The sequence below is a fragment of the Ictalurus furcatus genome, chromosome 11 (assembly GCF_023375685.1).
Source record: "Ictalurus furcatus strain D&B chromosome 11, Billie_1.0, whole genome shotgun sequence".
Taxonomy (NCBI): Eukaryota; Metazoa; Chordata; class Actinopteri; order Siluriformes; family Ictaluridae; genus Ictalurus; species Ictalurus furcatus.
Genome location: NC_071265.1, coordinates 24951470 through 24967453, shown reverse-complemented (window position 1 = coordinate 24967453; position 15984 = coordinate 24951470). Strand labels below are relative to the sequence as shown.

At 41.4% G+C, this 15984-nt stretch overlaps 1 protein-coding gene across 3 annotated transcripts; it reads left to right on the top strand.

Annotated features, from left to right (window-relative positions):
- The first annotated feature begins 662 nt into the window (after positions 1–662).
- eif4enif1 (eukaryotic translation initiation factor 4E nuclear import factor 1) lies at positions 663–12098 on the top strand. 3 transcript variants are annotated; one of them, XM_053636045.1, is made up of 19 exons: positions 663–1384; positions 2000–2149; positions 2274–2347; positions 2555–2679; positions 2823–3097; positions 3418–3616; positions 3762–3922; positions 4544–4682; positions 4964–5134; positions 5229–5458; positions 7127–7210; positions 7323–7506; positions 7646–7716; positions 7797–7927; positions 9017–9092; positions 9440–9560; positions 9644–9979; positions 10119–10295; positions 11024–12098. In XM_053636045.1, the coding sequence occupies exons 2-19, from the start codon at positions 2051–2053 to the stop codon at positions 11218–11220; spliced, it is 2850 nt and encodes a 949-aa protein (XP_053492020.1). In that variant the 5' UTR covers positions 663–1384; positions 2000–2050; the 3' UTR covers positions 11221–12098. The 3 variants fall into 3 exon arrangements, with proteins under 3 accessions (XP_053492020.1, XP_053492018.1, XP_053492019.1); XM_053636043.1 differs by having other exon boundaries at positions 5229–5503; XM_053636044.1 differs by having other exon boundaries at positions 672–772; positions 5229–5503.
- Positions 12099–15984: the final 3886 nt, after the last annotated feature.

Genomic DNA, 15984 nt, shown 5'->3' with positions numbered 1-15984 from the left:
ACGTTTATTAGATACTGTGGCAATACCACAAAACTAATCATATTTAAAGTTTTAAAAAGAGTTTCTGGAAGCAGCTTTTCTTTCTTTCTTTTAAAATGTTTTATTTACAATATATAATTTCATTTAAGTGTATTCAATTAGTTAAAATTTTTTCATTGTTTAAAAAAATTTATATTCAATCAGTAAAAAATATTCAGAACCCCTGTGTAACAACATTATTTGCATATTTACGCCGTAGACATCGCTAATTTCCCCTTTATATATACAAGGAAACTTTTCAATATTTCGGTATCTTGATGCTAGTTTTGATATTACTTCTAATCTATTGCTTCTGCTTCTGCTTCTAGTTTTACTTCTACTTCTACTTCTAAAGGAAAGAAGTGACATCGTCCATCACTAGTATTCAAGCAGGGGAATCACTTCAACTGGGGAAAAAACAACTCTTTTGGTCTACATTAGGTGACCATTTAGATTGCCTGCCCAATATTCAATGGCACGCTTTGTAATTACAATTACGTATAAATTCTCAACAACTGTACATATACATTTTCAAAAAATATCATTATACGTTTAGAATGAATTTAAAACCATAATAAAAAAAAAGATGCGTGCATAGTTTTACATTTAAACAAAGGCGGAAGCGGTCGCTATATAATCTTGGATTGGGCCTTCAGTTAGGACCTGTGGTGATCAGAGGAAAATTGATGCTGAGCAACTGGAGAGAGACCAAAAAGAGAGAAAGCTCTTACTAACAAAGTAATATTAGCCCGAGGTACAGTGATGGTTCCGGTCAGCCTGCACTGAAGCGGCTGTACTCACTATCCTGTTTAACCCAACTAACGTAAACTTACTGTCGTGATTCAGTAGTTAAGCGCGCTTTTTGAGCACAACATGCTTAGTTAGTAGTGAATAATAAGACTTTAGTTAGCTAGCCGGCTAGCCTTTGGATTGTTTCCGACAGCGGCTTGTAAGAAAACATCCAAACGCAGCAATATTGTAGTAGCAATAATCCCATTGCTCGGTCCGGGTGTTTAATTTGTGTTATGAAAGAATCAGAGCTTGATGACTTGCTTTTCGGCAAAAGAATAAACGGCACTAGTTTGTTGAGCGTTTGGCTAGCTTGGTTGGAAGCTCCTTCGCTAGCTCGTTAACGCTGACGCTGTGAATGATTTATCTTTTAACTGTACACCTCATTAGCGTCCTATGATTCAGTAAAAACGACATATAAATATAGATTAACTCTTAGATCGGGCTGCGAGCGGACGCCGCGTCCAGCTGAATCGCCCGGACACACTTGTGAGACTCGGCGTTTGGTGTAAAAGTTAGCTAAATCGTAGCATCAGCGGAGTGAGGAGAAACTTGAGGGGGGTTTGTCTAGAAGCAGGTAAGTTAATTGGCTACCAGAGAAAGAATATACTGCTGTAGTATTGCCTCTCTTTTATGTGTAAATCAATGAACTAACCTAAGTGCTTGCTTTTATTTATTTATTTTGTTTATTTTTTGGCTTACCACTTAGGGCTGAACTCTGGATGCTAACCTCATATTGCTAGCATCCGGCTGCGCAAACATTAGCGGCCAAATTGATTTGTCCACTCAATTAACACTAACAAGCTAAACTGACTGGTTAATTAGTCTCAACAAGCGGGTTAGCTGCTGTTCCTGCTCAGTTTCAAACGTAGTTAGTTACAAATCTACATCGCTTTCATCGTACAAACTGCTCAAGTTGCTTAATGACACAGCACACTGCTTAATGAGCTGTTGAAGCTGATTAACGTTAAACTAATAATGCGCCTCTGCCACAACGCAAACTGCTTTACTCTGGTGTCATTGTAGTCTTCAGGGTTTAGGCGCCGCTTTCGTGATTCCTCACTGCGCTGAAAACGTGTTACTGAAGTTACCCATTTAAATAACTTTTGTGTTTGCTTTTAAAGCTTGTCTTCCTAAAGGTTTGGCCATATTTTTCTTAAGGTTTTAGTCTAACCAAATCCTTTCCCTACAGGTGCTAGGAGTGTCCAAGACAGACGCTATACTTTGGCCTTCTGCCTCAGTCATGGACAAAGATGCCCGTGTCGAGGATCAGGAAAATGGCAATAAAATGATCCACACTGTGAAGACTTCTCTACTGAATTCTGCCTACCGATACACCAAGGTTAGATACAGCGTCTTTCTGAATCAGACAAGTCAAGACTGTTCTTGATAGTCTTGCTTATGTTCTGTGTAATTAGTCTAATCTGGTTTTAATTTGTGGTGCATTTTTTTTTCTTCTTTCACAGGAGGAGCTTTTGGAAATCAAAGAGCTACCAATTTCTAATGAGAGGCCAGAATGCCTATCTCAGAAATATGACAGGTGAGCTGTACAATAAGATAGTAAGGCACAGACTGCGGTGCTGTTTTTATTGTGTAATATTTACTCACACTTTTAGTTCTAAAGTTCCTTAAAGTTGAAGATGGATCTGTATGTTCAAATTTTTTTTCTTTCCCTGAAACAGTCCAAAATCGTATTTGTTGCTATGGCTTTTGCTTTGAAAAACTAACTTTATTGTAATTTCTCTAGCGATGGGGTATGGGATCCTGAAAAATGGCATGCATCACTGTATCCCTCAGAGTGTGACTTATCAGTGGAGGGATACAAGAGAGACTATGCTGAGGATAGACCTCCCCTGAAACGTAGAATTGCTGGTAAATTGATGCACTGCTACTACAATTTTCAGAAATTCAGTTCTACGCTGTCTCTGTGTGTGTGGTGGGGGGGGAGACTCGTATGAAATGTTTTCTAAGGATGTAATCCAGTTCATTAAAAGCTTTTTGTGCTACTCTTCTAGACCCACGAGATCGCATTAAAGAGGATGATTTGGAGGTGGTTCTTAGCCCCCAGCGCCGTAGTTTTGGAGGTGGCTGCCAAGTGGCACCTGCTGCCCTGACTCGCCGTCCCATCAGCCCCCTTGAGAACAAAGAGAATGAGTCTCTCCGTCTTGGGGGCACACGGCGTATCGGAAGCGGTCGCATCATGGCGGCGCGTGGATTTGAGAGGGATATTCGGGTGGACAAAGAAAGGGACCGTGAAAGGGAACGTGACTTCAAGGACAAGAGATTCAGGGTATTGTGTAAAAATACTGTGTATATTATGGCTGCAGCCAACTCCAGTTCCTTAAAACCAAGCGCACAGAAATATGATATACTTTTATTTGGCTTTCTGTATTTTTACTGACCTTGGTGATTTAAACATCCTTGCAGGACAAAAACACTGAACCTGTGTAGAAATGGTCTGCTGCCCTAGTCCTTAACCTAGTTCATGGTTTATAGCCAGCATCTACGGATTATAATTCTTGGCTTTTGTGATTTTTCAGATCTTTGTATTTATCCCCCCACCCTTGGTGTCTTAATGATAATTAATGCCCCTTTCTGCTGCCATTATAGAGGGACTTTGGTGACAAAAGAGTGTTTAGTGAGAGGAGAAGGAATGACTCTTATGCTGAGGAGGAGCCAGAATGGTTTTCTGCTGGACCCACAAGCCAGTCAGAGACCATTGAGCTTATTGGCTTTGATGATAAAGTCCTTGAGGATGACAAACGCAAACCTAAGCGCTCAAGAAAGCGGGTCGAGTCCATAAAAGAAGGCATGTGAAATATTTTCTTTTAATTGGTATACATTTATTTATTTATTTATTTATTTATTTATTTATTTTTAGATTTTTAACTAACATACAAAAATGAAGAACCAAGAATGATTTTTTGTGTAATTGCTTGCCCTTTCTTATGCAGTTGAGTGCAATGGTGGTCTTTCTGAGGTGGCACAGGTGGTCCAAGTGAGAGGTGCCGATCAGGAGGTTCCTCATCCAGACGTTCTACCTGAACAAACAGCCGGGGAGTTTGACTTCAACGAGTTCTTTAATCTGGAGAAGACTATGCCTGGCCTGGCTTCGGTAAGATATGGGGGAGCACTGCATGCTTAAAAAGGTGATTGGGTTCATGTGTGGTTGATATCCAATACAATAATCACACCTGAGGCATTTCTATTGGGTCTCTTCCTTATTCAGTCCACCTAATACCCTTTGGGATTCTCTATATGCTTGTGCAGCTGCCCTGATTATTTTAACTTTGTGGTTGTTTGGTAATGCATAATGATGAGTGTGAGATTTGTTTGCACTTGGCTAAAAGCCATTTGGCTACTCTGTTGGTTGAGACTTTTGGTAGACCACTGGCTAAGCGAACACAAATTTATGCCCATCACTGATCCAGTTAAGGGTTAGATTGAATGTGTGCTTGATGTGAATCTTTAAAGGTCATGAAGCATTATAGAAGCTTTGTGCTCTGAGAGCGTTCAGACCCTTTGGTTGATGGATATTTTGGTTAAGTGTGAACATTTGTGCCCATGGTTTTGAATGACCTTTTCCCAAAAGCCCACACTTCATTTGCCTTCATTGCTCTAAACCACCTGCAAGCTCTCATCATGTAAGTGCCATTCTCGCCCCCCCTCCCCCAAATAACCCTTTCCTATTTTTATACTGATCTATAGTGAACCACTTGCATATTCTCACTCTCAGATGATCGAAGACGTGCTTGGTGATGGGCCAGTCACAGCCAGCCGCTTTAGCCGCTGGTTCAACAGTAATCAGAGCCCCTCTGGTAGCCGCTCCAGCAGCCTGCGCTCCACCCCACATGAAGAGCTTGAGAAACTAGCAGGTAATGGAACACCATAGCTTTTGCATGTGCATTTTAATGCTGTGTCTGTGATGCCTCTAATCATTCTGTGCCTTCCTGCACTATTGATGTAAACAGTGGCAGTATAGGCTAAATTGTGGAATTCAATCATGTAAATTTTTACATTGACAACTGCAAGATCACCATGCAGTTCTATGCTCTATGCAGTTTGTCATGGAGTCATGTAAACTCTGCTTAACTGTAGTGTAGTTTCTTTTGGCAAAAAAAAACAACTGACTGGAGAACTGTTTTTCCATGTTTAGATCCATGCAGTAGTTCTCCTAGTCAGGGTCCTATGCCCTATTTCATGCCAATTCCCTTGGAGGAGCGGAGAGAGAAGGTGGACATCTTGGAGCTGCTCCATAAAGCCAAAATCGACCTTAAACCCCTTCTTTCCAGCTTAAATGCAAACAAGGCTCATCTGAAGGAAAGCAGTAAGTAACATTCATGTAATGTTTAGAACCTTTTCATTTTGCCCCCTTTTTTGGCTCTAATTTAACCGGATCCTGCCTTGTCCCTCTGTTGTAGCTAACTCTGGGGTGGTGTTGTCTTTGGAGGAGGTGGAGAGTGGTTTAAAGGGGCTGAAAGTTCAGAATGAGCAGCCTGAGCCAGCCCCCAGGCAGATGCAGGCTCAGGGCAGAGGAACTCCTTTCATGGCTGAGCACCTGGAAGAAGCGCTCACAGGAGGCACAGGGTTCATGGCCCGTCCCCGTGATCCTGACATGTCTGCCTTCAACAAGCTGGTGAGCAGTATGAAGGCAAGTGGAACCCTGCCCACCCAGCCCAAGCCCAGCGCGAGCAGTGTAAGTGTGATCACACAGCTGGTTAAATGTGACTGTGTCTGAGCATGCTGCTCTGCATCAGGTAAAGCTGGGAGTGAGTGAAGCCAGGTAAATTTCTTTCTCAAGGAAGGTGGTGTGTAAAAAATATTCCCATGTGCCTGTTTTTTTTAATCATGGGTTAGGGTGTGACTAATTTTATGAAAACTAGTTACTGAAGGTGTTTTTTTAAGGAGCTAAAAGTTCCACATATCGGCTGATAAAATCGTGGTTAGTAGTTAAACAGACACCGATAGTTTTTAAAGTCTTGATGTAAACACTTCTGTAAATGAGCACTGCTTTTGAAACGAGTAAATAAGCAAGCGTGTAATGTATAAAAGCACTATGTGCACAGTATTTGTGCATGTAGGCATTGTGCTTGTGTCTGGATTAGCATCTTGCCATGTGTATGGTTCTAATTGAATTAGGGTTGATTAATGAATATGGTTCATCATTTTAACTTTTGCTATTGATGCAGTCTGTAGAACCTTTGTGCTGATTGAAAAGTCTTTTTATTTTGTGTTACCATATAATTAAAGAGGAATTTCAACTGTCTTCTCTGAGATATCTGCAATAATTTGGTTGATTTTTAATGAATTCTCATTAGCTTCTACAACAGAGCCATGGGCAATGCAGCAAGAGGACTTGACCCTGAGACTTTTGAGTACCTGAAGTTATCCTACCCAACAGTTTGAGCTAGTCTTGCAAGCTATACCTCTAGCTTTGCTAGTTTAATCAATCATGTAGTAAATTCATGCAAAGAAGCATTAAAATGGCTTACACCATGGTTAGGCACATGTTTGTTCCTTTAAGTGTAATTGGTGGTAGTAATGTCTTGAATTGGATTAATGATGGGCATACATTTGTACATGTGAGTTGAGCAAGTTGGGGAGCTATATATTAAATATATATAAAATATAATAAATATTAAAATTGGTGAGTTTTGATGTTCATTAGGGGTATAACCCTGTGTCCTGGCAAAATTCCCCCATTGGCTCTTCTCAATCATGGCTCCCTAATAATCCCCATCCCTGATCTCTCTACTCCCATCCCATCACTCTACTCCCCACCAATTGCTGGTGTGTGATGGTCGTTCTGGCGCACTGTGGCTGCCATCACATCATCCAGGTGGATGCTACACTAGTGATCCCCACCCCCCGGCTATATAAAGGTTACTAACTAACCATGTTTGGCAAGTGGCTTTATGGTTATTTTAAGCTTTTAAGTTTAAAAGCTTGCATCAAAAGTATTTGAATTCTAATATTTTGCTAGAGAAAGATGGCTGTGGTGTTTATGGTAGGCCATATTATGGATAGTCATGTTTGTGTATTTGCGCCATCCGGCCAGATGTGTTGGTTAGATATGACTGATATTTGGCATGAAAATCAAAGAAACTAACTTCTGAAGCTGTAGTCCCTAGATGGTTGTATTCTTTTACTTGAGTTGTGTGAAGGCTGCATTGTGAAATTGTACATTTGTATCTGAATGTGTGGTGGTGGCTTTCTATATCACATTTTTGGTGCGGGGGAAACACTGGTGCGGGACACTGAACCTTGTGTTTTGTGCATTGACTTGTAAAGCTGATGGCCCTTTTCCTTGTGTGCACAGCTGCAGCAGTCTGCAGATCCTGCCATCCTGAGCACCATAACTGAGGCTCAGGCACCTGCCATACAGCAGAAGAATATATTCCAGGTGATGCAGCAAAGTCTTTAATCATGCTGTTCTGCTCTCGGTAACATGGCACAATATTGTACTACATTATAGAACTGAATTAATGTTAGTCTGTGGTGCTTTTCTGCTGTAGGAGTTGTTGGGTGTTCAGGGACCTCCACGGGTGGGTTCTCCACTCTTGAGTGGTCTGTTGGCAAATCCTGAAGCTGTATCTGCTCCAGCCCCTGGCCTCTTGCACCACCGTGGCTCCTCACCCACCATTTTTTCTCACAGAGGTCCCATTCAGGACATCTACACAGGCATACAGACAGGAACAGGTAGCAAATATCGGAATGCAGTACTGAACAGGATGAACTGCAATTTTAAATGTGTTATTGTACTTTGGGTTTGGTTCTGACTTGCTTGGAAAATCTTGGGTTTAATGTTTTTCTTTCTAATGTGTTATTTTCCTTGCAGGTTTCCCTGTTGGCTCACAACAAATTCCTGAGATGCACAGAGCTTTAAGTCCAGGCCCCACTCCACAACAGGTGAGAACTGTTATGCAGTATAGAAATATTATGGTAGACTTATATAGGAATGTAGGGATAACTTATTGAATGTGTTTCAGTTGAGGGCACTGTCTATGGGAGTGGACGAGGCAGAACTGGATGCTCTTATGTTCCAGGATCTGGTGTTACATGGTCGCCAGTACCAGCAAGGCTACAACAAACATGGCCACGATAAATCCTTCCGGAACAGGTTAAGAAAAAGTCCTCTCATTCAAATTGCGCTTTTCCACCCCACGGTACAGCTTGACTCTGCTCGCTTTTTGGGGGGCTTTCCACAGTGGATAGTACCTGGTACTTTTTAAAAACACTTTTTAAATAAAAGTACCACTTCAGTTGAGGTTCTAAGCAAGCTGAGACAATACTAAACGTGAGCCACGTTCATAGGGAGTAAGAATTCTCCTTGAGTGATTCTGTATTGTGCCTGAATAAATGTCATTTAATGTTCTATTAATTGAAAATGATGCATCATTTAGCTCATTACAAATAAAATTACAACAAAGGTTTCTCTTATATTTACATTTCACTTGTTACCAATTTCCAAACAGGCATTTATTGAAGTCACTCATGTCGCAGCTGAATCTAACTTGGTCATATAGAGCAATACGTAGGGTCTAGAACGCTGTTATTTTACATCCTTAATAGGGTCCACGTTCAGTGAACAGGAAAGGCATTTGGAATAGGGCCTGACCGTGTATCTGTACAGGGCTTCGATAATACATTATTCCTGCATTAAGGTGAGCCAAGTGGAGTAGTCATACTGTGCAGTGGAAAAGTGGCTAAACAGTATCCGAAGGCTGTGTTCAGAATGGTATATGAACTGTCTAATGCACCAGAGTGTATTGTTCCTTAAAATGTATACTAAATGAGGGAGTACAGTGGCACTGTTTACCTGCAAGTTTAAAAACACAACAGAGCTTTCTTTGCTATTCTTTGTGATTAAAATAAAAAAAAAATCACGCTGCATCATGGGATGCAGTACAGTATGAAAGAACTTCTCTACAGTATATTAGCAATTCAGATATGCTGCCAATTATACCTGAATGATACCCTACTCTGACCAGATTTCCGTGTTCATGTACTCATAATATATATAAAATCAATCACACACTCGGTGTGTGGTGTGGGGTTTTTTTTTTTTTGTTTTGGGGCATGGTTTAATATGCCATTTCAAACACAGCCAAGGTTCCTTGACTGCCTTCCTAATTTTCTGCTTAATCAAATGCCCTTGTAGGTGGCCAGTTGAATGAGTTGCTCAGGGGCTTTGTTCTGTTTGTTGTAGGCAGACGAGGATTAACCGGTCCCCTGGCCCTCACCTGCCGGGAAGGAATTCCCCCGTCACTGCAGTCACTAGTATGGTGAGTTTGCTTTGATCCATTGACATTAGACAGTCTTGGCCTACTTCTGTACAAGCTCACTTCCACCTTAATGATTTGTCTTCAAAATCAACGAATTGGGATCTCTTTTTATCTGGGCAGGACAGTAGGTGTAAATCCAAGGCTTTTAACTGGTTTTGTCTCAGTCCCTTACTGGCCAGTCATCTTTTGGCTGAAGTTATGTAATAAACAACAAAGCTGTGCCTTGTCAAATGTCCTCTTGATGCAGTGATGGCTTGTTTTCTTGGAATTGTATTACTAATTTGCCTTTTTTTTTTTTTTTTTTTTTTTTTTTTTTTCTTCCCCCAACCCCCCCCTCCCCCCTGCAGCTGTCTCCATCTTTTACTCCAACCTCAGTGATTAAAAAGATGTATGAGTCAAAGGAGAAGACTAAAGATGAGCCAATGAGTAGGCCAGGAAGCAAAGAGAATGCTGCAAACTCGCAGGAAGGTAAGGTTCTTACTTTAGCTGTATTGTTGGTCACTGTGGAATGTTCTTTGTTTATAAACCTTCAAACTGTCTCCCTTTTATAGACAGTCCTTCCCCCAGCTCCTTCATTGATGGTGTGGACAGTGGTGGGCCTCAAGCAGGTGGCATAAAAGCCTGCTCCACCCCTGTATCTGCACAGAATCGCCACTCGAAAGAGGCTGAGCGAGTCAGGCCTAGCTCTACCACAGGGCTTCACACTCCTGCTATGCTGTCCCCAGGGTCCTCCTCTTCTTTCCCTAGACCCATTTACCCAGTACCTCTTTTGTCTCACGTCCCCTTGGTTAGGCCTCCACCACCACAACTGCATCCTAGTGTGGTACAGAGGATGATCGCCCAGGGCATCCAGCCTCAGCAACTTGGACCTGCACTCTTACAAACAGGTGGGGACTGGTGTTTAACTGCAGAATGGTTGCTTTTGTGTAGGTTCATTTGTTTTATGGAGACATTCCTGTACCTAGGGTTACCCAAGAGTTCACAGTGAATGTTTGTGTGATAACAGTGGTCTGTCTGTCTGAACAGGACTTTTCCCCCAGACTGTAGATCTGTCCCAGCTGCAGGGTCTGCCTCCTGCTCTCTTAAGCCAGCCTTTGTATCCACTTGGCACTACAGGACACCCACTTATTCCCCCCAGAGCTGCTGCACCACATATGCAGTTAGCAGTCATGCAACAACAGTTCCAACAGCAGCAGAGACCTAGTAAGTATCAAGAGTTTGTATTGATGTATGTTATTGGTTAACACAAGACTTATCGTTTTTAAACAGATTCATTTTCAGAATTGTAACCCTTTTTAAATAATGCAAAAATCTTAAAGCTCAGTAACTTTCTTGGAGTCATACATGGGGTGAGGTTTGTGATTTCCCATACAATATAACTTCTTTCAAACTGTTCACATACACACGCACAATTTTTAGTGCACACATACAAACACCCACACAATTATAGCTGCATCATTTATTCAGGCCTGCAGTGCTCTATAATACAGCAGAATCGGAAAAAAGTAAAAGCAAGTATTTTCCCCATAGGCTAAACCTGAGAAAATACTACACATCTCAGAAAATTAAAAAAAACTTCAGCGTTTTTGTTGACAAGGTTTCAAGCCTATTAACACACAGTGCATGACTTTATGCTTAAATGTCACAGGATTAAATAGTCCAGTTTGAATGGGTTTCAATGGGCACACTTGTCCTTAAGGTCCGGAGTGTAACTATTTTGTGTACCTAGTTTAAAATAGATTTATGAGAGTGAGAAAATTAAAATTCCAATAATTCACACCTTTTGCAAAACTTATACTGTCTAACACTTTTTTTTTTTTTTGTTTTTCTTTTTAAAATCAAAAATGAAAGACAAATGTCCATAAGGATGCACAAGGGTTAATGTAATTTATTTATTTATTTTAAAACCCTAGACCTGTTTGTCTCTGCAGATATACACACAGTGCCCACTGGAACCCCACAGTCTCACAGCCACACCACGCATCGGACAACCCACTCTCAGCGGCGAGCAGGGAGTCCACCTCTAGGTCTGGCCAAGTGGTTTGGCTCGGATGTGCTACAGCAACCCCTCCCTTCCATGCCTTCTGCTAAAGTAATCAGTGTTGATGAACTGGAGTTCCGCCAGTGATTACGATCCAGCAGCCAGTTACAGAGTAAAGCAAGACCCCGCTTCCTCATGGCCCTGTTTAGTTAAAAAAAAAAAAAATAAATAAATAAAAAGGTGAACTTTAATTTCTATGAAAATGTACAGGTGATGGAGCCCTGTGTGTTTAATATGCTCAGTCATAAACCTTACCGTTGTTGATAGTTGATAGGCCTAGAAGTTTAGAGAATGTCCTGGACTACTTTTTTGTTTTGTTTTCCCTGTGAAAATTGTCCTATCAAAGTATTTAGGGATTTGACTTTTTTTTTTTTTTTTTTTTTTTTTTTTTTGTACTTTTTATTTGCAGTAAAGAAGTAAATAATGTATAGGCCAGAATTGTACAGACTATGGGAATTTTTTTCCTCCCTGTACATAACTTTCTTTTTTTTCTTCTTCTTCTTTCTTTGCTGTGTGGAAGGTTTCAGAGTAAATAATAGGGCCATTTGGGAGTTTTCCCCCCTGGCTCTCCCTTTTTTTTCACAAGTAGTGGGGTTCATTTTGCAGCCTTGGATTTGGTCTGAGTGGGTAGGCGGCACTGCTGCAGATGCCCACAGGTGTATGAACATTACTTTCCTGACCAATACACCATCTCTCATGGACAAAAGTAGTTGGAACCTGCTGGAGCTGAGCCCAAGTGGGGCTACTGTATGAATGTGCCTTCCGACACCCCCCCCCCCCCCCCTTCTTTATGCCCTCTCCCCAACCTTCACTTCTTCCCCCTAGCCAGTCAGTAAGAGAAGCACTGCGTCGAATCACGTTTTGTTTTAGGGTGGCAGGGGTTGAATTCAAGGAATTGTGCTACTAATTTAAAAAAAAGCACAAAATAAAATGTTCAATAAAAATATCCACTTGTTTTTTGTTAATCTGTGTTTGAATTTGGTTTTAATTCCTGTTGGGGTCATCTGTGCAGTAATAAGGAAATGGATAAATGTTGGAAAACATGTCTAGATTGTGCTAATGACGATACAGCCATGTAACCTTTTTGTTTAAGTTTGCTATACAAATCGGTACTTGAGTCACAGTCATCATGTTTTGACTGACTTAACTCTGACTTAAGACTGAACTCTCAATTTCGGCCTGGATAAAACACAAAAATGCATCAAAACGGAGTAAAAGGTAAGACTGTACATGGCCTCATCAGTATTTACTGCAGTGCTGCTCTCATGCAGCTTGCATTTGTAAAGTGCAACAGAAACCATATTTAAAAGATCAGCTCAAGTTCCAAAAAAAAAAAAGGCACGTTAGAACAAAAACATGGGTACAGAAGATTGTACAATTTCTAAAACTATCTAAAACGAAGGACTTCTCTTTGCCCTTTTTTATGTGGTGAAAGAACTACTAGGAACCTAATCTTACTGTTAACTTGCTACAAGTTGGATTACAAGTTATAGCTTTTCCCAAGACCGTGTGGGAAGCATGTAGATGTGTCTTGATTAGCAATTTTAATGGCTAATCTTCAAACACCACAAAAATATAGCCAATAGAAAACCATTCCATACACATGTTGAAGTCTGTTGCAGACAGTCTACTTTGGTGTTTGTTTCAGCTATTGTTTGATAATGCTGTAACAATAGAGATTAGACCTATATAGTTGCTGTCCACTTTAACAGGAACACCTACACATTCATGCAAATTTTCAAGTAGCCAATTATGGTAGCAGCAGCACACTGCATAAACTCCTAAATACTGCATAAACAGCTGATCTAGGAACTTCACACAACAGTCTAGAGTTGAGTAGGTGTTCCTAATAAAAATGGAATGTGTGTGTGTATGTATATATATATATATATATATATATATATATATATATATATATATATATATATCTATATCCTGCATTCTGACCCCTTGAGGCATGGACTCCACAAGACCTCTGAAGATGTGCTGTGGTATCTGGCACCTAGATGTTAGCAGAAGATCTTTTAACTCCTGTAAGTTGCGAGGTGAGGCCTCCATGGATCGGACTTGTTTGTCCGGTAAATCCCATAGATGCTCGATGGAATTGAGATCTGTGGAATTTGGAGGCCGTTTCAACACCTTAAACTCTTTGTTCTTTAAACCAGTCCTGAACAATTTTTGCAGTGTGGCAGGGTGCATTATCCTGCTGAAAGAATCCACTGCCATTAGGGAATATCATTGCCATGAAGGGGTGTACTTGGTCTGTAATAATGTTTCGGTAGGTGATGCATGTCAAAGTAAATTCACATGAATGCCAGGACCCAAGGTTTCCCAGCAGAACATTGCTGAGAGCATCACACTGTCTCCGCCAGCTTGCCTTCTTCCCATAATGCTTCCTGGTGTCATCTCTTCCCCAGGTAAGCAACACACACACAAACCACATGATGTATAACCCCAATTCTGAAAAAGTTGGGACAGTATGGAAAATGCTAATAAAAACAAAGAGGAGTGATTTGTAAATGTACTCTGACTTGTATTTTTTTTTATTTTTTTAAAGCATATAAAGACACTGTATTTGATGCTTTATCTAATCAACTGCAAAGTTTTTGGAAGGTAAACGTTTATTTGGAAATTGATGCATGCAACATGTTCCAAAAAAGTTGGGACAGGGGCAATTTAGGACTAATAGCAATGTGACGAGTTGAAATAAAAAGGTGACGTGAAACAGGTGAGGCAATCACAGTATATAAGGCCTAGTCATTCAAGAGCAAGGATGGGTTGAGGCTCGCCAATCTGCCAACAGATGCATCAGCGAATAAACCAACACTTTGAGAACATCAGTCCCCAATGACAAATCGGTAGGATTTTGGGCATTTCACCTTCTACAGCTCACAATATTGGAACTGAGGCCATGCAGTTCAATCTTCATTTCAACAGACCAGAGAATCTTGTTTCTCACAGTCAGTGAGTCCTTTAGGTGCTTTTTTTGCTAATTCCAAGTGGAGAGGCTTCCATCTCTGGCCACTCTATCATAAAGTCCAGATTTGTGGTGTTTTATAGTGATGGTTGACCTTCTGCAAGTTTCTCCCATCTTCACACATGGTCTCTGGAGCTCAACCGGAGTGACCATCGGGGTTCTTGGTCACCTATCTTACCAAGGCCCTTCTCTCCTGATTGCTCAGATTGTCCAGGTGGCCAGCGCTAGGAAGAGTCCTGGTTGTTCCAAACTTCCATTTAAGAATTATGGCCACTCTGTTTTTGGGAATCTTCAATGCAGCAGAAATGATTTGTAGCCTTCTCCTGTCTCTGAGCTCTGAATGCAGTGCCTCTGACCTCATGGCTTGTTTTTTTCAGCAGTTCCAGCTGATAGACCTTATATAGACAGATGTGTGCTTTAAATAATCTTGTCCAATTAATTGAATTTGCCACAGGTGGACTCCAATCCAAGTGCACAGTACAAAAACAGCTGAAGATCATTGGGGTCTCTCTTCCCTCCATCATAGACATTTACACCAAACGCTTCATCCGCAAAGACACCCGCATTGTGGATGACCCCACACACCCCTCACACAGAACTCTTCACTATCTTCACTCTCCTGCCGCCTAGAAAAAGGCACCGACACATTCGGGCCCTCATGGCCAGACTATGCAACAGCATCTTCCGCCAAGCCATCAGACTCTTTAATACTCAAAGACTGGACAGACGCGCACACACACACACACACACACACACTCTGAACTGAACACCATCCCACTCCCATTGCAATATTTGCACATTCCTGCATTGACTCTATTGCATTTTTGCTGCTACTGTATTTATAAAAATTTACGAATTACTGTCATTCACAGAGAAACGGAGTGGACATGTTTGTTTTGTTTATTTATCGAGTTAGTCGGTAACAAGCGAGTCGTGATGTACTGAAAAGCACGATGTGTGCAGTTATATTAGGGATGGCTGACACGAAACTGACGTTTCGACGGTGTTTCTAAACACTGTTCCGAAATGTGACTCCAAACACCCGTGTCACGTGACGATGAAGCAACACTAAATGAAGTTTCACGGGTGTTTCGACAGGTGGCATACCTGCTGAATCTGCGCTTGATTGACAGGGTCGGGAACAAACCACACAATTGCACATCTGTCTCAACCTAACCCCCACAAAGTTTAAAAGTGAAGTTAACGCATCTTCACCTCGTGGGTTTTTTGTGAGAGGATCTTTTTTTTCGAAGGCTGGAGAAATTTTATGTAAAAACAACAACAACAAAAAAAAGAAGTAGGCTAAATCCTTCGACAGCTGAGCAATTAGTATTTTTAACTAAAAATCTTGACATGTAACAAATGTGAGACATTGTGGCTTGATCCATTCATCCATCCATCCATTTTCTATAGCACTTATCCTACAGGGACGCGGTGAGCCTGGAGCCTATCCTTGGGAGGCATGGGGCAAAAGGCGGGGGACACTCTGGATGGGGTGCTAATCCATCACAGGGCACGATCACACATTCATACACTACAGACACCGTGGACATGCCAATCAGCCAACCACGCATGTCTTTGGACTGGGGGAGGAAACCGGAGTACCCAGAGGAAACCCCCGCAGCACAGGGAGAACATGCAAACTCTGCACACACAGGCCGTGGCAGGAATCAAACCCTAAATTGTGGCTTGTGCACTGTGGCTTGATTTCTTTTATTAATCTTCATGTTTCATGACCAAAATGTTTCATGTCTTCATGTTTCATGACCAAAACCCCCCCCCCCCCCAAAAAGCAACAGACCCCGCCCAACAGACTGTTGTTCCCCGGTTTAAACACCACGTAAGTTATAATTCGTCAGCGCTTGTCTGAATCA